This window comes from Hemicordylus capensis, chromosome 2, assembly GCF_027244095.1.
Source record: "Hemicordylus capensis ecotype Gifberg chromosome 2, rHemCap1.1.pri, whole genome shotgun sequence".
NCBI lineage: Eukaryota > Metazoa > Chordata > Lepidosauria > Squamata > Cordylidae > Hemicordylus > Hemicordylus capensis.
In genome coordinates this window covers 72,688,844-72,713,777 of record NC_069658.1, presented here as the reverse complement: position 1 = coordinate 72,713,777, position 24,934 = coordinate 72,688,844, and the positions used below count along the sequence as shown (strand labels likewise).

General features: G+C 41.5%; 1 protein-coding gene across 5 annotated transcripts in view; it reads right to left on the bottom strand.

Annotated features, from left to right (window-relative positions):
• The window catches only part of FER (FER tyrosine kinase), a 288,734-nt gene that overhangs the window by 66,378 nt on the left and 197,422 nt on the right, over nt 1-24,934 (bottom strand). For all 5 annotated transcript variants that reach the window (XM_053296742.1, XM_053296743.1, XM_053296746.1 and 2 more), the window contains one exon: nt 13,523-13,646. In XM_053296742.1, the coding sequence (XP_053152717.1) occupies nt 13,523-13,646 (124 nt within the window). The remainder of the gene's footprint in view (nt 1-13,522; nt 13,647-24,934) is intronic.

The window sequence follows — 24,934 nt, the reverse complement described above, 5'->3', positions numbered from 1 at the left end:
GGGAAAGGTAAGCATGGGCTTCTTCATGGAAAAGGAACCATGTAGCCCCTCCCTGTATCTTCAGAGCCAGTCACCCTCCCACCGGAGAAACCAGCAGAGATCTCGTTCCAGCGTACCTGGAAACTGGTAGTTATCACCTAGATCCATGCCTCCATGAACCAGCCGCTTCTGACTAACACATTCCCCCCTCCTCTTTCCCCCTCTGTCCCTGGATCTTCACTCTTACCTATCCTGAGCTCCAGCGAAGCCCCTGCTGCAGCCATTATTTGCCAGGTGGCAGGAAACGGTGCCTGTCTTTCCCCCCTCCTTCTGGTTCCTCCTCCTCCCCTCTTCCTAAGCTGCCTTAATAGACATTTCTGTTGCCGGTCTCCCTCCCTAGAAACTGCACTTTAGCCTTTTCCTCTCTGCCAACACAGCTTCTAGGGTTGTTTTGGGAACAATCAGGAGATAGCAAAAGGCCTTCCGCCACTTGCTCTGAAAGAAATGAAACTGTTTTAAACTATTCAGCATTTAGTAGAAGGGTTAGAAAGAAATGCCTTTTCTGTTAAGAATCAAAGATGCCTTGCATTTATTGGTGGTACTGGTTAATTGTCATAGAAATTATTAGACCAAATTAAAGGGGAAACACTGATTGCCAGGTTGGGAAATTGTTGTGACTTGTTGCTACGTAACAGCAAGATAAGGCGCTCTTGCACAGCTGGCTGATAACACGACTGCCTGTTTCTTGCCGAGGCCAAAACTCTTTCCTAGCTAGCAGCTCTGCATTTTGACAAAAGGGGGGAAATGATTTTAGAAATGCTTTTAGCTGTTACTGAACACTGCACTACAATCATAGAAAAATGAAATGGATAACTACTTGCCTATATGCCTAATCCCCTACACTTGTAATCATTAGCCTTAATAAAGCCCATTTAAATTCACAGTTTTGAGTGTCCATGTGTGTCATCATCCTTCCTTCTCCAGAATCACCCATGAATCTCAGAAACGAACATTGAGGCAGCCTGTCGGCTGCATATGATAGGATAAGGGGCACTAATCAACCACTAATCAGCCACCCCTTTGTCATATCAGGAGTACTTGGATTGCAGCAAAAGGCAACAAAAGTGAGGTGGAAAGTGATGTCATTAAAGCCCTTTTCAGGCATTCTGTAGCCATATATAGTACCCACAGTAAGAATGCCAACTGCAAGCCCCCCATTCACTCACCAATGTACTCTGTAGCCCTCCCCTCACTTGTTGACCATGAATATAATATTTGTCTGCAGAGACAATTGATGAACTCATGGTCAATGGTGTGTGTGTGTGTGTGTGTGTGTGTGTGTGTGTGCATGTGCGCGTGCGTGCGTGCAGGATACATCAGCATGGGGACTGCAGTTGGCAATGAAACCATGTACACTGTACACAGCTACAGAATGCCTAAATAGGGTGTAAGTCACTAATGCCCTACAATGTCACAAATGCCTTGAAAGAAAAAAGATATTGCAATACTGTGGTAGCAATGGGTTTAATATATAATCTTTGAGAAAGAACTCATGGTGCTTAGTTAAACTCTTTATTTTTTAAGGCTTTTAAACAGATTTGTGAAATCAAAGAGTCTAGACAAAATGTCTCGTAATAGATTCTCTTCCACGAGCTGCGACATTTATAATAAAGCAAAGCAAGTAAATCTTTTATCACACACCTAGAGACTCTATCCATCTCCTGTTCTCTGACCTTTAAAACATGATTATATATAGAAATACATCTTATTATTCATACCCACTTTAGTCTCTTCTCTTTCTGATAAACATTTTGAACAGGAATAAAATAAAATAATATGCTTAGGCAAGCATTCACCTTTACTTGAACTGTGTACTTGTCTTTATTCAAAGGCAGTAGCATCCCAAAGGAAAAATGTAATGTAATTATTTTGTATATACGTAATCATACTAGATTAGTAACAATTATCTTGAAATATGGTGTCAGCCTACAATCAAGGAGCCTGCTATGAATACAGAATGCATGAGTTCATTATTTATAAAAGGAATGGACCTTTTATAAATCAAGCTTTCAAAAAAAAACTAATCTGAAAGGAATGCTTATGTCTAATCAGTTTTGTGTTGTTGTCTTTATCTGGCAACCTAATTCTATGGATCTGCTTTAGCTGCCTCAATTTAAACTGTGGTTTGTACATCAGATGGCTAGAGTGTTTTTCCTCCCAGAGATTTAACTGTGGCTCGAGAATGACAGAAGTCTGCATCCTCATAGTATAACAGAAGAACTGGCTTCCATTTAATTTTATAGTAACAGTCTCCAATGAAGATTAAGTGGTTAAAAAAAGAAAACTGCCAGTAAAGGTCACAAAGGGATTGGGATGAATAAAAGGAGAACTACTACAAAAGGGGAGCTTTTAAAAAATGGTACATTGTATTGGGACAGAATAAACACAAAAATGGGATTACATTATTGAAATGGTGAATACCTTTTTATGACATTAAAACCTGAAAAATGTCATCATAAGATTATCCATCAATGGTATGACACTGAAAAAGTATCATATTTAAAATGAATGCATTAGGATGCTAAACACGTTGGCTGAAATGAGGAAACTTGTTCAAAGTAGTCTCATTGAAATTAAAAGGATTAGTTAGGCATCATGAACATAGGAACCGGACTTCTACTGAGTAAGACCATTGATCCATCTAACTTAGTAGTGCCTACACTGATTGGCAGTGGCTCTTCAAGAGTTCAGGCAGGAGTCTTTCCCAGCTATACCTGGAGATGCCAAGGACTGAACCTTGGACTTTCTGTATGCAAGCAAAAGCTCTACCCAATGAGGAATGACCCCATCCCTTAAGGGGAATATCTTACAGCAGACAATGCTCAAATTTAGTCAACCATACAAATGAAAACCAAAGTGAACTCTGCTTAGGAAATGAGACAGTTCATACTCACTACTGCAGGACTGGCTCTCCACCCCACTGCCTAGCTTTGAGTAATTTTCCTCATCATGTCAACTGTTATCTCATCAATGCAGGTTCACCCACCAACACAAAATACCTGCCAAGATCCAAACTGCCACTGAAAACACATTGCACTAGAGCAAAGATGTTGCACAAGGTAGTTCCGCAACAATGGGAACTTCTCTTTCAAACTAGTGTGGTGCTTGCGCAAAATGTTGCATAGCCTGTTTCACCACCTTTGTGGTGCAAGCACTCTGGTGACACTTCTAGTTGCACAATTTCTGGTAGCACAACTTTGTGCAGTTCTGCACATTTCTTAAGTGTATGCAACTTCTCTTTTTGCACTAGCATGACACAAGTTGCATGTCAGCCACTGAGAAGTTTTGGAAGTGATGTATCAGATTCTGGAGTATAGAGCCGAAAATAACCTGAATAATGGTTTTGTTAGGACCTCTGAAAAGTTGGGTTATGACTAAATCTCAGTGAAATTAACGAGAGCTCAGTTAGTCATGACTAAATTGCCTCATAAACTTCAATTGTGCTTAGTCATAATTAACTTTATTTGAATAACTCATAAGAATAAAATAAAGGAAGTGTGAAATTAAGATCTAAACCTGCAAGGACAGGTTAGAAAAAGTTTGGTATATTGCTAAAATCAATACATCTATTCTGATCATTAATGCAACAAGTCAGAAAGTACAGTAGATATCGAAGCTTTCAATAACTGTTGAATGAAATTTATGTCACATGGAAGCAACTATAATACTAGACAAGCCCGTGAACATATTTTAAAAATATTTTTTAGTACTCTGAATTGTATACTTTGATTCTTTTGAATTTTGCTGATAGTGCTTTAAATAAAATTACAGAATCTAAAAAAACCCCTTATGTACACTACATGCACAGGCAAGGATTTGAATGCTGATATCTCTTGTCCCAAGCAAACACTGTACCATATTTATTTATTTATTATTCATTCATTCATTCTACATACCACCCTTCCTAAAGTGGCTCAGGGTGGTTTACATTAAAATAAAAAACAAACAATAAAACAGTTAAAATAAAAAACCCATTTAAACCAGATTAAAACTAATTAAAATTAACACAACATATCATTAAAAGCCAGGCTAAAAAGATGGGTTTTTAAGACTATCCTGAAGGCCTCCAAGGAAGTGACTCCTCTTATATCCATGGGGAGCACATTTCACAACCTAGGTGCAACAAATGAGAAGGCCCGATCCCAGGTTGGCATCCGATGAACTGGTGGCACCCAAAGATAGACCTCTCCTGATGATCTTAATGAGTGGTGGGGATCTTGTAGAGAAAGGAGCTCTCTTAGGTAACCAGGACCTAAGCCATTCAGGGCTTTAAAGGTAATAACCAGCACTTTGTATTTTGCCCAGAAACATATTGGCAGCCAGGGCAACTGTTTAAGAACAGGCATAATGTGGTCTCTCCAGGATACCCCAGAGACAAATCTGGTTGCCACGTTTTGGACCAACTACAGTTTCTGAACTATGTATAAAGGCAGTGCTACATAGAGAACATTGAAGTCTAACCTGGAGGTTACCAGCTGGTGTATCACTATTTTCAGGCAATTCTCCTCAAGGAATGGGAGGAGTTATCAAATCAGTTGCAGTTGGTAAAAAGCACTCCTGGCCACAGCCTCAATCTGAGGCATGAGGATGAGACCTGGATCCAAGAGCACTCCCAAGCTAAGAACCTGTTCTTTCTGGTGGAGTGTAACCAGAACAGGAAGTTTTTTTCCCATCTTGAAGATTACGGCCTCCAACAATGAGCACCTCCGTCTTGCTTGGATTCAGCTTTTATTGTTCAAATAATAAATAATACTTTATTATCCCTCATCCAGCCCATTACTGCCTGTAAGCTGGTATTTAAGTGACTAATTCAATTTCCTGATATCGATAACAAGGAGAAAAAGATTTGGTTGTCATCAGCATATTGATAACACCTGGCATCAAATCCCGATGACCTCAGCCAGAGGTTTCAGGTAGATGTTAAAAAGCATTGGTGACAGAATGGAGCCCTGCAGGCCTCCATATCGCACCTCCCATTTTGTCACTAAGCGCCACTATCTGAAATCTACCCAAGACATAGAAGCGGAACCACTGTAAAATAGTGCCTCCTATTCCCAAATCCCTCAGGTGATCCAGAAAGATATTATGGTCGATAGAATTGAAAGCCACTGAGAGATCTAAAAGAACCAGCAGTCACACACCCTCTGTCAATTATCTGGCAAAGGTAATTTATCAGGCCAACCAAGGCTGTCTCAACCCCATAACCCACTCTAAAGCCAGTTTGAAATGAGTCTAGATAATCAGTTTCCTCCAAGACCGCTTGGAGCTTGTCATCCACCATTTTCTCAATCATCTTACCCAACTAATTTTCAACCAACAGTATTAGCTGCTGATAATTAGATGACAATTCAATTAGGTTTTGTACCTGACAAAAGCTGTCTTAATACAATGTAATGGAACAGATGACTTCTTAAAGATTAATTCCTATATTTTCTATACTAGAGTACATCTGTACCACAACCTAAATTTGTGAGTTACAATTATATATTTGATCTGCAAATCAGCAGTCTGGTTTATACTTATATGTATATATGACCACAGCAAAGACTTTATGATGCAGGGAAAGAAATATGATGTGCACATTCTTCCAGTCAGAGTTAAGTACTGCTCAGCCCCAATGATTTTAATGGAAGAAGATTAGATATATGTTTAACTCTCCCATCAAAATCTGTCTGATTTTGGCAGGATTGTGCACTCTATTTAAAAAGTGACAAATTATTTTTTAAAAAGCCAACAGAAGTGTTAGGCCAGAGATGAAACAAAATATATGGGAAAGCACAACTCTTGTGGAAAAAACAACTCTGCCCCTTCATTGAGTGGTATAAGCCATTACAGGGTAAATGGGAAGTTGGGGGATTTTTTTGGTAGTCATTTATTTTAGCCATTATACTCAGAATGCTGCTGTCATGTGATAAGTCTAACATGTAGTTTGACCGGAATTTGATGATGAAATTGGGCTGGTCATATATATCTAGAACAGTCTTGCTTTTAATCAACTTTGAATCATGATGTAACTAAGAGGTAGAGGCAACTGAGCCGGTTGGTGGGGAACTCTCAAATGCACATAAAACTAACACACTTCTCTAAGTAGGAATAATAAGGTTACTAATTTTTTTTTTAAATGCTGCTATGAAAAAAATAAGACCTAATCGTGCAGTGGCTTTATTATATAAACAGCTTCCACTTTAACTGAATTCAGAGAAAGTTCAGTTAACAATTTAACTTTAGACCATATAGAAATAGTTGTAAAACAATGAAATATGCTTTTACTATTGCTGTATTTATTTCTGAAACTATAATATGATTTAATGATTCATGTTACTACATAATGGATTATGGAGAATAAAACTTGCATAAGATATATATTTATGTACCAAACATATTTTTATTTAGCTATGGATCTCCATTATGGATTTTCACAGCCCAAGGGGTTTTTTAATGATTCAAATGGCAGATATGATAATGGCAGATCTGCCTGTTCATGTAATTTATAAAAGAAATGACTTCCCATATTCAAGAGAGAAGAAAGGGGGAGGAAAAGAAAATTTCACTCCAGAGGATTAAAATTGCTTATTAATGATCAGATACTATTTTGCTCTCTCACTGACTTAAATGGTGGGGAACTAAGCACCACTAGAACTGCATTAACAGAAACAACTCTCTCACATAATATTTACATAAATAACCAAAGAGCAAGAGTTGAGACAGAGAGGAGAAGGAAGTGGAAAGACACAGTTAAATGTTTAGCTTATTGAGTGGTAAAACCAATGTTGTTCTGAAAAGTTATGTTTAACTGTATGTTAAAAATTAACATTTGGCAACTTATTATAAACAAAAGCCTTTTGCCAAGACATAAAAAGCCTCATCAACAGCATTGATGAGGCCATAACAAATGGAATGAAACACAATATATTCACCTGTCTATGACCCTTGGTGGATGACAGATGTCACTATGAAAAGAGCATTCTGTTTAATATGCATCAAGGTACAGGAAACAGTTTGAAAACTAAGTTTTCCAAGAGCTCTGTGGAATTTTCCCAAACGACAAGAGGTCTATGGAGTCTGGTGGGAATCACAGGGCAGTTAGATTAATGTCTGATCTGGGAAAATTGGTGGAAAGCATTAAAAACAAGAAGTTCTGATATGAACTAATCTGACTACTTTCATTTCACTATAATCTTAATTGATAATTACCAACTTCTGCCTCATACACTCACATGTCCACCATCTTGAATTGCTGTGGATGACGTCATCACAAACTAAGCCGTTGAGGTGTCCCTATATGTCCCTACAACTGTACTAAATTTGGTCCAAATTGATTCCCACTGGTGCCTCAAATTATTGCATGTCCAGCATCTTGAATTGGGTTGGATTACATCATCACAAACAATGCTATTGAGGTGTCCCTAAGTACCAAATTGAGTTCAAATCAGTTCCACTTGCACCTCAAATGTTCATGCGTCTGCCATCCGGAATTGAGATGGAAGACATCACCACAAACTACACCAGTGAGGTGTCTTTATGTGTCACTCACTACAACTGTACTAAATTTGGTTCAAATTGGTTAGATGGTTCACAAGCTAGCTCACTTGCACCTCAAACATTCATACCTCTGCCATCTGTTATTGGGGTGGATGACATCATTATAAACTATGCTACTGAGGTCTCTCTATGTGTTGCTACAGCTGTAGCAAATTTGGTTCAAATTGGTCCAGGCATTGCGAAGCTGATGAACACACACACAAACACACACACAGAAAGCTGGGTGACCTCATAAGCTTACTTTCCTTAAGCAAAGTAGGCTAATAAAATGAACAAGTATAGAGAAGATCAAGTTTTGCTAAAGGAGAATCAGCATGGTTCCTGGTCCTGTCTTACTAATTTCTTGTAGTTCTCTGAAAGTGTCAATGAGCATAAAGAGAGCATTATGTACTTGGTTTTCAAAAAATGTTTAACAAAAGACTCTCACCAAAGATTCTTGAGTAAACTTAGTAGATATAGGATAAGAGGATAGGCCTTCTTATGGATTAGTAAATGGTTAAAGAACAGGAAGCAAAGAGTAGGAATAAATGGAGAATACTCATAATGGAGAGAAGCAAAAAGGGGGTCCCATAAGGATCAGTGCTGGAACCAGTGCTTTTAAACTTATTCATAAATGATGATGATCTGAAATAAGAGGTGAAGAGTGAGGTGACCAAGTCTGTGGATTATATCAAAACATTCAGGGTGGTGAGAATCAGAGCACATTGTGGACAACTCTAGGAGGATCTTTCCAGAGTGAACGGGCAACAAAATGGCAAATGTTCAGGTGGCCCTTGTTATCCGCAGTCTCACGTATGCATGGTTGAGTCCAAAAGATCCAGTTTCTTAATTCATGGTTTTAAAAATAGGCAAAATTTGCCTATCCACAGTTCCTGGGTGGCCAAAAATGATGTCTGTTGTCATTTCTGCCCACCATTTTGAACATGGAGCCATCTTGTGGCTCCTTAGAAAAACAACAACATAGATGTTTGGAAAAAAGTCAGTAAAAATTTGGAAGATTTGTGGGTTGCGGCGGGGGGGGGGGCTTGCTGGAGAGCTGGAGGCCTGGAGAGCAAGGTACTGTGCTTTATCCCCATTATTTCTGCCTTTTTGGCCCCTTTTAAAAGCTTTTTAAAAACTTTTAAAAACCTAACCACTGGATTCCTATAGGGGCAAGGCTTCATTATTCCTCCCCCACCCCTGTATTCATGCCTACAGATGGGAACAGAACCCCTGTGAATAATGAAGGCCACCTTTATAAACGGATGCAAATTGGAGCAAATAATCTCAGTTTCATATATACACTGAGTAGGGTCTGAACTGACAGTGACTCTACCAAGATAGAGACCTTGGGTTTGTGATGGATAGCTCAATGAAAACAATCAACCCAGCATGCAAGAACTGTGAAAAAGGCAAATTGAATGTTAGGGATAATTAAGAAAGGAATTGAATATAAAAACTGCCAATACCGTAATGTCCTTAAACATATCTATAGCACAACAAGACTTGGAATATTATAAACAGTTCTACTCACATCTTTAAAAGGATATTTTATTTTCACTACATCCAGCAATACTAAACTTAAGAATATAGAAGATGACAATAAAAGCTGAAAGGATGCCATAAGTGCAAACTTCTAAATAGTTACTCCACTGGGTTCCTCGGGCAAGAGATTTTTGGTTTCAGGTGACTAGGAAGAGAAGCTTTTGTAAGTGGAAGAGAAGTGGTTTGAGATACGACGAAGTGTTCCAGGGCAGTTGGAGGCGGTGGGGAGATAGGCATTTGTATTATTGTTGTAGTTAATGAAAACAACAATCTTTCCCAGTCTTTAATTTATACCTAAAAAATGCATGCCAAATATTATACAAGAAATGTATGGTATATAAATGGCAATATTTTAAGGCATTTTCTTAAATACCATGGGCCCAAGCCATTAAGGACTTTATAGGTAATAACCAGCACTTTGTATTTTGCCTGGAAACCTGTCGGTAGCCAGTGTAGATCTTTTAGAATTGGAGTAATATGGTCTCTACAGGTCATCCCAGAGACCAATCTGGCAGCAGCATTCTGCACCAATTGCAGCTGCTGGACTATGTACAAAAGCAGCCCCACGTAGAGTGCACTGCAGTAGTCAAGTCTGGAAGTTACCAGCATGTGCTCCACTGTCTTAAGGTCACTTACTTCCAGGAAAGGGCGCAGTTGGAGAACCCGCCAAAGCTGATAGATAGCACTCCTGGCCACTGCCTCCACCTGAGGTATCAGAGAGAGGGTTGGGTCCAGAAGTACTCCCAAACTGCGAACATTTTTCTTCTGGGGGAGTGTAACCCCATCCAGAACAGTCAGATTTATCCCATTTCATGAACTGAGGTTTCCTACATTGAGCACTCCCATCTTGTTTGGATTCAGTCTCAGTTTGTTCTCCCTCATCCAGCCCATTACTGCCTTGAGCCAGGCATTTAGGGAAGTTATGCCATTGCTTGATGAAGCTGATATGGAGAAGTAGATTTGGTAGTCATCAGCATGCTGATAACTCCCTTCACCAAATCCTCGGATGATCTCTCCCAGCAGTTTCATGAAGATGTTAAAAAGCATTGGAGACAGAATGAAGCCCTGAGGGGACACCAAACAAAAGCTCTCGCTTCGAAGAGCAGCAGTCTCCAAGTAACACCTTCTGATATCTGCACGAGAGGTATGAGTGAAACCATTGCAAAGCAGTGCCTCCTACACCCAATCCCCGCAGGCAAAAGCTGCTGAGAGATCCAAAAGGACCAATAGAGTTACACCCCCTCTGTCAATTCCCCTTTGCAGATCATCTAGGGCCGACCAAAGCAGTCTCCACCCCATAACCTGCCCAAAAGTCAGTTTGAAATGGGTCTAGATAATCTGTTTCATCCAAGACTGTCTGGAGTTGAAAGGCCACCACCTTCTCAATCACCTTGGCCATCCATGGGAAATTGGAGACAGGCCTATAATTGCCTAACTCTGAGGGATCCAGTATAGGCTTCTTTAAAAGAGGTCTAATACCTTCCTTCAGAGAAGCATTTATTATCTCAACCAGGCCCTCTCCAACAATCTTTCTGATTGTTGATAATATAAGCCATGTCAGACAAGGGTCAAAAGAACAGGTGGTAGAACGCACAGTTCCAAACAGCTTGTTCATGTCCTCAGTAGTCACAAACTTAAACTGATCTAATATAACTGCACAAGAAGAGTTACTGGATACCACCTGTGGGACATTGCTTTGTTCATTTGATCAAACTGGAGCCATTTTGTTAGCTTGATGCTAGAATTGTATGAGCAGAAACACTTTGCAAGAAGAAAAAGACAAGCAGCTTAGTTGGAAAGCAGAAAAAAGCCAAGTTTGAGGTTTGGCTAGAAATAGATTACGGGAAAAGATCTATGGAGATTTGAATAATGCTTTCGTAGACAATGACAGAAGCTAATACTTTGCACGACCCTGTCTGCAGTAATCTGATCATGCAGGATCAATATGGCTTTGTCACTGTAACTTCCTTGTTTTAATAGATGCATGCAAATTATCCAGCTAACTGACTGAAATGTTTAAATAACTTGAAACAATTATGTAATTTTCTCTTTTGACAAGATAAGACTGTGTTCTAAACTTTTCAAGGGGTCTTTGAATCTGGTCAGGTTTGTAACCTGCACTGGCTCTCTCTGACCCATTTCCAGCTGAATCTGTCTTGATCAATAAATCAATACTTGGATTATAATAAACATATCGTGAAGACTACGTTTTCTTCCACACCCCGCTAAAGACACTGCATCAAGAGTGGAATCCAGGTCAGCTCTAATACAAGAGATTTTGTCCACACAAAAACCTAATTAAAAACTTCACAGTGGCTAACTGATGGTTTCAAAGCCAGAGTGGAAGGGACTTGTATAAGTTCCATCACCACTCTCATCAATTCTGCTGGACACAAATCTGCAGACGCAATATGTGTAGCAAAGAATTGCTTCTTTGCCCCACGTATTGTCAGAGCATACCCCAGTTACCCCTGCTAACTGAGCAAAGAGGCACCTTTTACCGTGGTGATTCTCTTCATTTAGCAGGGGGAGAGTAACTGGCCCTATCCACCCCCCACACAGTACTTCCAGTGACTGTTGCTGGTGTCTATCTGATGTTTCTTTTTAGAATGTGAGCCCTTTGGGGACAGGGTTCCATCTTATTTGTTTGTTATTTTCTGTGTAAACCGCTCTGAGCCATTTTTGGAAGGGCGGTATAGAAATCAAATAATAATAATAATAATAATAATAATAATAATAATAATAATAATAATAATTGGTCTTCAATTGTGCTTTGTGCTGTAATCTGTCAGATTCGAAATGAGTCCTTCTCTACTTGCACTCTAGTCATCTACCTAGTCGCTTCAGCTCCCGTAGTTCTTCCATATACCATGGAACTAATTCAGAAGCGGGTGGAGGAGGACACTTAAGAGCGATCGAGTATCACATTAAAGACAACATTAAAGCCCTCCAAGGTTTCTCGGAATCCTATTGGATCCAATAGCCTCCTCAGGCAGACCATCCTATAGGCCCTTTGCCCCTGCAGAAATGACTAGTGGCTGCAAATTGTACCTTCACCAGGTGATGGTCCATCCATGACAATGGGGAAATCATTGCTGTCCCCATCCATGGAACACTTCCCTGATCTGAGCAAAACACCAAATCAAGCATGTAACCAGAAACATGTGTCGGCCCTGAGACCACTTGGCCATGGCCCATAGTTGTCATGGCCACTATGAACTCCCGAGCTGCTCCTGACAGTTCAATCCCAAAGTGGACATTGAAGTAACCCACCACCACAAAGCTGGGCATCTCCAATGCCAACTCTGCAACCAAGTCTGATAGCTTGGTTAGGGATTCTGTTGGGCAGTGGGGTGATCGGTACACCAAAAGAAGTCCCAATCTATCCCTGGTTCCAAGACTCAAGTACACACATTCAATATAGGCAGGTGCTCTGAGAGGGACCCTAGTAAGGGACATGCTGTTCTTATAAACCACAGCCACTCCACCTCCCTGCCATGTCCTCTCACCTGCTCCACAACAGAATATCCTATAGGGAGAAGCTAGGACCAGACTGGGCCACTAGCCCAGGCTTAAAAAAAAATTTTTTTTTAACCCTCAACATACTAAAATATTGAATATATATTCAAACTACATATCTTAAGCAAAATAGACATGAATTAAATTATTGACCACATTGTGATCTAACATACAGAAACAAAAAAATCACAATTTATCTTCCAGCTATGCCTCAACTTCAGATAGTTGTAATTGATCAATTTTTGGCCCATAATCCCTTGCCACCCTTGAAACTGGATTCTTAATATATGAATCAATGTGAGGAATAACTTGCCCTCCCAGCTGACAAAGAAATATAAATATTATAGGCTCAATTTAGACATCATGCTAAACCATGGTGAAGGTATGGACAAACCATGGTTTGCAAATGTTGCCAGAAAACCAGACACAGAAACAATGGTTTGAAAGGGGCTTGCAAGCCATGGTTTTGCTAACTATGGATTGACATGATGTCTAAATGGTCAAATCATAGATTATGGCTATTGCACTACAAAGACAGGACTAAATTTATTAATCTGAATACTGAGCAGATTGAAAATAAAAGCAGATGAATAGCAATAAGCCAAGGTTTGCATGTCATACATTAAAAATCCGAATCATGGTTTTGCTTCTTTACTATGGTTAGAACAAATTATGCTTTGATTTATTGCCTTAACTGAGCCATTCAGCCTTACATAACAAACAACAGAAAAACACAGAACAAAATATATTGGTTATTAAGACACAGACTGCTGTCAAAGATATAAGTCTGCTTTATCTTTAAGCTACCCACTTAAGATACAACTTAGATATTCCCCCATTTATGTAGATATTCAAATGATCAAAACTGTAGTATACAGAACATTTGCACTCATCTTACCTGTGTATACAGTTTTTGGATTCAAGATATGCCATTCCAGCAGCAACATCTAATGCAAATTTCACTAGCTGCTTGGTTTTTAGTTCATCCTTCTTCTTCCTTAAATAGGAGAGGAAATCACCTCCTAGAGAAAGAGACAGATGGACAATGAGACATGACAGGGATGATATTCTCATTTATCTCTCATTAGCAGTGCCTGACTGAACAAGAGGTATTACATTTTCAGCTGTGCTTTTCAGCCAATTTTTTGGAGGCTAGGATAAAAAAGAAAAAAGAAAATGCAAAGCTAATATTTCCAACAATATCCAGCTTCCTTAAAATATTACTTCCTTAAATAAAGTGAAAACTGTGTATTGCACTGTGATAATGAGGCCAATCTATATTTGTATAGTATGCTACTTCTTTGCACATCTCTTGTGCATAAATCTGATTTATGGATGAAAAGGGGTGTGTGCTTTTCATGAAGTAAGAGGAAAAGCACACAAATCAATACCTGGACCGCTTACATAGGCACAAAGGAAGCTGCCATATACTGAGAGACCACTGGTCCATCTAGCTCAGTATTGTCTACACAGACTGGCAGCGGCTTCTCCAAGGTTTCAGGCAGGAGTGTCTCTCAGCCCTATCTTGGAGATGCCAGGGAGGGAACTTTGAACCTAGATGCTCTTCCCAGAGCGGCTTCATCCCTTAAAGGGATTATCTTACAGTGCTCACAATGTAGACTCCCAGAGCTGCTTAGCTAAGGGGACAAGTCATGCTTACTACCACAGGACCAGCTCTCCTCACTTAAAAACTATGAACGTTACCATACTAGCTGGGAAGTTCAGATCTCAGTCCTAAACATCTATATATATATAATTATCTAAGGTTTACCCATGGCTAATGCTGTGTGTGGCAGCTCTCGTGAGAGTTTGTGAGCAGAAGTGGTGATTGGGGCAGTGGGGATTCCGTATGGAGATAGGGAGGAGGAGCCTGTGATGGTTAAGGTAAGTTAGAATGCAACTGTTAATAGTCGGAAGATATTCCAAAGACTGTAGAAGAGATGTATGTAGATAGATAGATAGATAGATAGATAGATAGATAGATAGATAGATAGATAGATAGATAGATAGATATAGTGGGCAGGGGTCTGTGAAGAGAGAGTCGTGAGGGAGGAAAGTACCCCTTCAGGAGAATGAGGCTGCCACTGTGTGAATAAGATGAGGAAACAAGATGAAGAAGATCTGTTAACTTAGGAAGGAAGGGGGGAGAGAGAGAGAGAAGGGAGGGTAAGAAAGACAGGAAGAGCGAGTGGAGGAGAAAGAGAGGGAAAGAAGGGAGGGGAAGAGAGAAAGAAGGGAGAGGGATGGGCACGAGCCTGTCAGTGGCCTGAGGGGAATGAGTGGTCATGGCGGTGGCAGCAGCAAGAAAGGGCCCAGTCAACTGCTGCTGCTCTTCCTCCTTCTCCTGTGGGGCGGAGCAGGAGCAGGGCTCGATGAGTGTGGGGAGGTCTCTGGGGATAGGGGGCTGCAGCTGGCCAATAGGTGCTGCAACGCTGCAGCCTCAACCAAGGGGGTGAGGGGGATGGAGTAAAGGGATAGAGTAGTGACCAAGAGGGGCAAAGAAGCAATGGGACGGAGGAGAAGAAGCAGGAGTGCTTCTGTGCAGGAGTGCAGGGCTGTGGCAGGAGTTGAGGGGAGCAATCAAGTACTAGTGTGCAGATGCTCTGCATGGGTTAATCTAGTTATGCATTAGTAAAACATATTAATACAAAGAACTGTACAACTAGTTTCTTCCACGTGCTTAATATTAAGTGGGCTTTAAGCTTTTGTTTCTTGAATAGTAGTTTACTTGACCTTTTTGGAAACCCTTTTTGAAACTCAAGTAACTTTCAAAAGCAGTGTGTAACATGGTATGGGGGCCTTCCGCTCAAAGGGAGGGAAAGTTAAAAAAAACAAGCAATGGGGTTGGTCTTGAGTGTCTCTAAAGTACCTCTTTGGATCTCGGACTAGGTATTTATTTACATTTTTATCCAGTTCTTTCTGAAAAGCTTATTTAGATGAAAGGGAGGGAGGGAGAAAGATGAGGATTACCCAATAGAGCTTTATCTTGATGAGTCTATTTCACAATGAATTTCATTGCAAGCAGATGCAAAAACAACCATATAGCATTTCATGTCTCAAAACACACAGGCTGTAAGAGATACTGCAGATGTATGATTCTATACCATACCTAATTTCATTGTATTTTTCCAGGTGACTTTACATATATGGACTTTCTTAGTTTTACAGATAGGCATTCCTATATGCAATGTTTCAGAACAGATTTTGTATGTGTCATATTATAAGTCTAAAGTAAGAAATCATGAAAGGATATGTTTCTTAAACAGCTGACTCAAATTCCTTTTATCTTTTAAGCTGGCATTTTTGTGAGAGCGATTAGCATTTTAACTTCCAACTGCTAAGCTTTTTACCAAGACTTCCAAAGAGCTGGGCTTCTTCAGAAAGAAAGACTCAGGAGGTGACAACTTAATTGCATGTTCTTTTATTATTTCTTTCTGGAAAACAAACCATCCTGCCTAACCCTTTGGTTGTTTCCTCACCTAAGGGTTCCCCACACCCCGACCTGCCAAACACATACCTTCTTTAAATAGCCCAGGAAAGGATCAGAGGAATGGAGTTTTCCCTCTGGTCTTCCTGGGCAAGCCCCACCACTTTCCCAGCTGGTACTTAGATGAGACCAGACCAGCAGGTGGCCAAGTGGCAAAAGACCCATGGGCAATATGGCTACAGTGTAGGTGCCACTTCCTCTTCCTGTGCCCCATCCCACTCTGCACAAAGGTGTTCCCACCAAATGATAACCAACTCTGATTAGTGCTATCATAGTTCTGAAGCGGATTTTACTAGAATCTTAATGCATTCTCACATTTTACAAAAACCTCAAAATAGCTAAAAAAAATATTCAGTTCATCATTAGTCCCTTAAATAATCTAAATTTTTCAAGAGGTTCTTATACATGATCTTGAGTGCATAATTATGATGTACTTACATTGAAAACAGATGTGAAAATTACTATTTTATAGCTGCATAGATTACATTTACATAAAATGTTACATGCATTTTATGTAGCTCAGTAGCTTCAATAGCCTCAAATATGATTAGAGGGAAATCCCTGCGAAGAAAGCATTTGTGGGACTATTTGGGATTCTACTGATACCTAGCCATATGGCATTTGTTCAACTGCACAAGTTGTCCTTTCTTCAAGTCTAAATAACACTTGTTTTCTCACATAGGTCTACGTCCAGCAGCCACACCTTGATTTCTGTGGAACCTGAAGGTCTTCTCCATACAATACAGTCACACTCTCCTCACTTCTGAACAGTAACACATTCCAGGGACAACATTCCAGGTTTGCTTTCCCTTCGATGAGCACCCTGGAGACATGGTAGCCCTATTCATAATTCTGGGTAGTATCTCTCCAAGTAGAGGAGGAATTGGAGTACCCTGGCCAACTACACCCCTCCACACTAATGTGCGCCATGGCCCTTTCTCTCTCTTTCTGCATTCAGTGCTTGTGCATACAGTCTTACACAAGGCAACAATCATTTTTAGCTAAATCCTAGTGTGTGTGTGTGTGTGTGTGTGTGTGTGTGTGTGTGTCCCTTCCTCTCTCCAAAATTGCAAATCCCTTTTTTGCTGTCTTTCTCCCCACTACCAGCTCTAGGGATCTCATCTTCTTCAAGTTCTGGCAGGTATCTCATTCCATAAGCTGGAGAGAGATTCCCAATCGCCTCTCCTGTCATTGGTTCCTTTTGAAGAAACTTTGTCCTGGGCTATTAGCCTGTAGAGTTTGGTCACATCTATTTATAAATATTATATACAACTTGCGTGTTCCACAACAATACTCATAGGTGAAATTACAAACACATCAAAACAATGTAAATAATGAAATGATAAAATCAAACAATGGCTGACATCCAGAGTAGCTTAAGGAGGTGTGCTGTTGCACGTTTGCTCTGAAGTGTGGATCATCTTTTTGGAGCTTGCCTGTGCTCCAGAAGTGCTCTGTAAAACCAGGAACACATTGCTTGACTATCAGCAACATGGTTTTGGTCTAAAAGAGCACTTCCAGAGTATGGATGAGCTCTGAAAAGTATTTGCTGCACAAAGAGCATGCAGCAGTGTAGGGATGTGCAGAGTGCCTATGTTAGAGTGCTCTGATGTCAGCTAGTTAAAACAGCACAACCAGGTTCAAAAGACACAATGTCCACAGGATCTGGTAAAAAAATTCAATCCACATTTTTAAAGGCCTGGGAAAACAAATCGTAATTTGCTTGGCATTGAAAAAAATCTTAAAGGTCGGGGTTAGGCAAGTGTTGCTGGGGAGAATATTCCATACCTGGAGTATTATGTCAAAAAGGCCATCTCTGAGGGCCACTCACCTAATTTCAAAAGGCAGGGGCTCCAGAGAGGAGCTTTCAACAAATATCACCAAGACACGTGCAGGTGGGAAAGCATATACCCAGAAAGTATGTGTATATTTGTGTATAAAAAGTATTTACCCCCAAAGATAAACAACAGTAGTGAAGTGTTATGAAAATGATAGGAAAAAAATGATGATGTCGGAGAGATCTGGTGTAGCTGGCTAGCAATTTTGCATCCCATATTATTCTATACAGCCTATGAAGAGAGGATGCCGAGGGAGCTAGCCATGGACACTTACCACTTATGACTTGAAAATGCTTTTAAGCACCCTGCTTGTAAGATTCAGACCTAGTCGTCAACACAATTTGGGCTATCCAAGTTACCACATTAAAAATGGAAATGACAACGCATCATCATGAGTTGGCTGCATTTAAAACTCAGTTTAGATGAAAGATAAAGAGCACAAAATGCAATATGAACAGAACAAAGTAATCGAGGTTGAAGATGACTGTGAGTTCATGCACACGACCAAAAATGCAGGTGGGGGGGAGCAACTGGTGGAGAGGGGAGCAGCAGGCTCCTACCTGCCTCCCTGCACACGAGCAGATCACTCAGAACAGCTCTGCTGCTCACGCAGCACATGAAGTCCTCTGGCATACCTCAATGCACTGCATCAGGAGCGCAATGCCTTGAGGGATTTCCCCAGAGCCAGGCACCCTTGCTGCCCAGCTCTGTGTGCATTAGGGCTGCATGCAGACTGAGCAGACACAAGACCCAGCCCCGGGGTTCAGGGCATGGTTGCTCCCTCTAACCCTGGGATTAGAGGGTTAGAGGGAGCAAAGGGTTGGGCTCCAAAGTTGGGCTTGAGGTGGGGGCAGTGCCAAGATTGGCCTCAATCCCGGCACTCCACATGAGCAGCCCAACCCAGGTTTCACAGCAGTTCCATACAGTCGTCCCTCGCCAACTGCAGTTTCCCCAATCACTGATTTGGTTATCCATGACTGGGAAATGACCGCCCTTGCCAACTGCGACCTGAGTATCTGCAGTTTGGCAAGTTTTTTTTTTTTTTTTTTAAATTGGTGGTTTGGGGGAGGGAATTTCCGGGGTCAGGTGGTCATTTCTGGCAGCCAGGGGGTCATTTCTATCTATTTTCTACTATATTTTGCAATCTTTTCTCAACTGCAATTCTCCTAACCTCATTTGCCATTGCTTTCAATGGCTCTCCAAACTGTGAATTCGCCAAATGCGAGGTTTTCTGGCAAGGGACAACAGTATTTGTATTTTTAAATAGTTGTAATTTGCCAAGCAATACTATTGCTTTGTAACTGGTGCTTACACCTCTTGGAGGTGTTGGAGTAAGTTCTGAGAAGTTTAAGCAGGGCTCAAGGGTCAGGAGGATTGTGCTGTCAAAACCACTGCTTAGCCAATTGATGGCACACAGTACCCTCTGCTAAAGCTTCCCAGATGCTTTCTGAGCACAAGAAGCGTTCTGCTGGCTCAGACCAAAGGTCCATCTAGTCCACATCTTGCTTCTCACAGTGACCAACCAGATGCCTCTGGGAAGCCCAGAAGTGAAACATGTATGCAAAGAGTCTTCTTCTACTGTTTCTGCTTTCCAGCAACAAATTTCCAGAGGCATACTGCATCTGAACCTGGAGAAGGCTTATTGTACTCACTTGAGGTCAGCTGGGGAGGTTTTTCTGTGTGTTCCTCCACCTCTGAAGACACAGCACAGGGAAGATAGTTGTCTCATTAGCAGCACCCAGACTGTAGAATTCTGTAATCTGGGATAGATCCATGTTGACCCCTCAGTCCCTTGTTTCTGGCACCATTTATTTAAAGCAACCTTCAATTAGTCATGATGATCTGTGCTCCCTGGATTGTATTACTGATCTGCTGCTGTTTTCAAAGTGGCCTCTCCAATTTTATTAGCTTTCTTTTGGTGGTATTTTAACAATATATGGTTTTTAAACAGATGTTGCACACGGCCTTGAGCATAAAGGAAGGTGGAGTATTGGAACATAGAAAGCTGTCTTATACTGAGTCAGACCACTGGTCTATCTAGCTCAGTATTGTCTACACAGACTAGCATGCCTTCTCCAAGGTTTCAGGCCAGAGTCTCTCTCAGCCCTATTTTGGAGATGCCATGGAGGGAACTTGGAACCTTTTGCATGCAAGCATGCAGCTGCTCTTTCCAGAGAGGCTCCATCCCCTAAGGGGAATATCTTACAGTGTTCACACATGTAGTCTCCCATTCAAATGCAAACCAGGATGGACCCTGCTTAGCAAAGGGGAAATTAATGCTTGCTCGCACAAGACCAGCAATCCTCCATATTTCAAATAAATGAGTAAATAAAATCATGAACACTAGTCACTGATGGATTTGTCCTCCATGAACTTATATAAATCTCTTTTAGAACCATCTAGGCCAGTGGCTATTGCAACATCTTGTGGCAGAGAATTCCATAAATTAATTATGTGTTGTGTGAAGAAGTACTTTCTTTTACCTGCCTGTCCTATTCTGGCTCCTCCATTGGGGAAAAAGCAATCTAAAGTGCCATACTGCACACAATTTTGAAAACTACTTGGCACTCTGCTCCCTGAGGGAACCACATATGCTCCTGAAAAGCACTCAGGGCAGCGGAGGTGAGGGTGGGGGAAAGTTTAAAAGTCAGAACTGGGTTCCTCTAATTACGGTAAACACTTTTGAGCTTGCCAGAGCAAACAGCACTGAATATTTCTGCAGAACACAGCTTTTTAAAAGGTTCAAGAATAAAGATGATTCAAATATAGCAGAATGTATAGCAAAAATGGCTATACAATCTTTGCACCACAAAAGTGACTATCACAAACCATGGCTATAGAAAGGCAGTTAAAATCAATTTTTTTTAGTTCATTTCAAAAGGTACTCATACATCATTGCTTATTTCAGTTCTAAAAGGCTTTTTAGCAGAAACTATTGTTTGATTTGCTCAGTACAATAACTAGCACATTTTGGGTGGGGGAGGAACAACAATAAAATAATAAAATGCAAATCTTGTTATGTTCAACTTTTTCTGATCCCTTTAGGAAACCATAGGTTAGAGATTATCTTCTAATGAACTATGGCTTGTTAAGAGAGATGTTTTTCCTCAGAACACGCAGCTTGCTTTAGAAGTGTCTGTTTTCATAAAAACAGAGATTAAAAATTAAATGAGCTCCAACATAGAAACACAATCCCCAGAGCAAGCAACCAGAGAAAATTACATTTCTTGGAAAAGGTGGGCAAAGCACTGAAGGGGTTGAATATTATGGTCTAAAGTGGAGTCAAGTGTTTTAATTAAAACAGAACACTATCCCTACAAATACCGTCTAGTGAAAAGAAGATAAATCTCAAGGATGTAGAGTCAGAGAGGTCTCCTAAATCATCAGACAACTCAAAACCGCTCGCATGTTCTGGCCATAAAAGAAAAGGAGAGACAGGAAAGAGTGCCAGAAAGTGGAATATTCTGTAGACAGGGGCTCAGGAAGGCCGCGCTAAGCAAGGTGTTCCACCGTGTCAAGGCTTCAATAGAAAAGACCCTGCTCTATCCCGTGACAAATCTTGAAGCAAGTGAGATTCTGAGTAGGGCCGCTTCAGTAAACTTTACTCCTGTTCATACATTATGTTGTACTACTGACTGTTAAGCCCGTTACATTAACGGGCGCTAGAAGAGTTGTGAACATCTGTGCCTCAAGCGGGCCCGCCACCGCCACCTCTGGCCTCCCCGCGGCCGGGCCCGGCCCGCCACCGCACCTCTGCGCCACGCATGCGCAAAACACCCGCAAGAGACACGGACGCAGGTACCTTAGGGTTTTATTATATAGGATGAGTGTACAGAAGTCCGTACACAAGTACATGTTTTTGTATAAATGACTATTCATTTTAAAGGTGAACCTGGAAAGTGCACAGCTGTACCTGTGTTCAACATATCTTAGGAACATAGGAAGCTGCCATATTCTGAGTCAGACCATGGTCCATCTAGCTCAGGCTTCCCCAAACTGCGGCCCTCCAGATGTTGCTGAACTACAACACCCAGCATCCTGAGCCACAATTTATTGTGCTGGCGAACTTTCCCCAAAGCCTTTTTTCTGGGCCTGAGCTTGAACAGTGGCTTTCACATCTCTCCTATCCAGCCTACCCTTTTAACACCCCTGTCCTATAGATATTGGTCCAGTGGCAACAGCAGCAGCACAAAGGATGTGGCAAGGCCTTTGTTCCTTCCCCTGCATAAGCCCTAACAAAATTGTAGGCAAGAGGAAACTGGTGGCAGTGGCATGTGGGGAGGGTTTTATTCTTCCCCTCCTTTGTTGACCTCTGCACACCAGGAAGATGGGCATCATGGCCCCTTGGAATCTTCCACACCTTACCTACTAAGCATGTTGAGGATGATGAATGGGCAAAGGAGGAGAGAAACACACCCCACTCCCAGCATGCTGCTGCCTTCTTCCTGCCTGGTGCACTGTGAAAGGTGATAGGAGAGAGACAAAACTGGCAGAGGGAGTGTGTTTTGAGCGGGGAGGGTGCAGCACTGGTGGGGAGGAGAAGGCTTTGGATTGGTTCAAAACTGCTCTGAATTCTTTCTAATGGAAGAACTCATTTCAGTGTAACCCAAAGTGAACAGGGCAGAAGTCACCCAACTGTGCCCAACAATGAATTGATAGCTAGTATATTTGTCACAGAATTATTTGAATAAATTCCCACCTCCACTAGAAATTAAGTGCCCCCCTTCAGAAAGGAGCTGCCTGTGGAAAAGGGATCTTTGAAGTGTGGCAGAGGGATCCTTGAAGATTAGCAATCTATTGTAATGCCCAAGTTCCTCTCCCACTCTTTACCAGATCAATTTGTGTTTAACCACAACATAATTTACTGTGAATCCTTCTACCCATTTTTGTTAATGAATAGTCTGGGGGAGTGGCAACATAACAATCTGTTCTCTACAAGGATTTTCATGGTAAAACTGGGATTGACGTATGTTGGTTCATGCAATACCTTGCTATACAATTTCTCTATCCTCAACCTGCGAGAAGAATGCATGCAACTGGGCAGAGCACAGCTCTTCAGTGTGTGGCCCATGAGCCAGTAGCAGCTTCCACTGATCCTACACACAGCTCGCCCACAGCAGCCACAGAACTGGATAATGTGCTGAAGCAGCAGCGCATGTCCAGGGGACATGCCAAGAATATATCTTGAGCAGAGGCGTAACTAGGGAAAACGGCGCCCGGGGCAAGCACTGAAATGGCGCCCCCCCACCGTGCCCCCCCTTAGGTTTTTCCTCACAAGCACCCACCGCCACCACCAAGCCAGGCCACTGACTGGCCGCCAGGCACCAGCAAAGCAATGGGGGGGCGCAGGTGGTGCGGAAGGGACCGCTCGTGGGGAAGGGGGCACCGACGCGCTCCCTTGACCGCTGCAGCACTGCTGCACTGAGCAGGAAACATTTGTATTAACAAATTTTTTTAAAAAAAAATTAAAAATTTGGTCATGGCGGCGCCCCCCATGTGACCAGAAAAGATGGCGCCCGGGGCACGTGCCCCCCCCTGCCCCCCTATAGTTACGCCTCTGATCTTGAGGGCTCTGGGGAGAGAAGACTCTTATGACAACATCTGTGGGAAGGGAGATAATAAAGCCAGTGGGAGGCAGAGGCCAGCTGCAGAGGCCAAGAGAAGTGAGTCTGTGGGGAAGAGGACTTGAGTGCTGAGTAAACCCGGTAACTTCCCTTTCTGAGCACAAGACACTTAAGATGCCCATGGGACACCTCATTTTTCATAATTTGGGTTGACATTATTTAAGTAAAAACCCAATTGTTTTTCTGAAATGTGAAATGTTATGTTTGTGCATGGACAAAGATTTGCAGCGGGTGGGACAGCAGTGATGGATGATAGACTACAATAGGAGAAGTGTGATTGTGCCTGATCTTTTTCCTGATAAAAGAAGAGGATTGAGGATATTTGCTAATTACTATATTCTACTTTACAACAACGAAGTTGAGTTCACAAGGTGGTTTATACATGAAAAGAAAACAGAAGATGGTTCCCTGTCCCCAAAATGCTAAAAATAAAAAATAAAAAACCACCAGCAACAGCCACTGGAATGAAGCTATGCTGGGCTTAATAGGGTCAACAGTCCCCCTGCCCCCGCTCACCAAATATAAGAGAGCCATTACTTTAAAAAGGTGCCTCCTCGCCCAGTTAGCAAGGGAATCATCTGGGCAAGAAGAGAGCTGCAGGATGCATAACATTGATCCTAAGGCAAAATTGCATTCGCTGCTATTCATAACAATAAAACTTCAAAGCACTTCTTGTCACATTATTGTGACAGAGCAGCACAAGCAGACTTTGTTTTAATTACAAGAGTCACTCTGTAACATTACATCATTAAGGGGCAACAAGCAATGTGTTGATTTAAATTTCAATAGTCAGTGTGGTTCTCACACTGAATGCCCTCACTTGAAAAATGGTGTACAACTATCTACAACTGTCTGCTGTAGATTTGCATTGTATTCTCATACATTTAGACACACAGAGGAAGATGGTGATTTGTACTGAAACAGGATAGATGCACATTTTGCGTATATCCCAACCATCACAATAACGAAGTTGTATTTCTGCCACTTTTTAAAAAGGTAAAACCTTTTATATAAGCACAGGGGCAAAACTGCTGATAGGAAAGCACCAGGTGCACTGTGCTCCAGAAGCAGAATTGCACGTACAACTGGCAAATCTGAACTGAAAAACAGAACTGATGGCATATCAGGCTGCATACACGACTCTCCATTTCCCTGTGCCTTAAGATTGGCTTAGACTAAGTTATTGGAGAGGTAGGAAGCAATGTGCACATGAAATGGCAGCATGGCAATTGTTGCTACTCCCTACGGCTCTTGGACCCAAAGGGAACAGCACTGGGAATTAGTCCCTGTGAGTATAGTCCTGCTGCCAGTGAACACAATTACTCATCTTCAGCCGCACCTTGCCTGAGCTGCTGGATCCA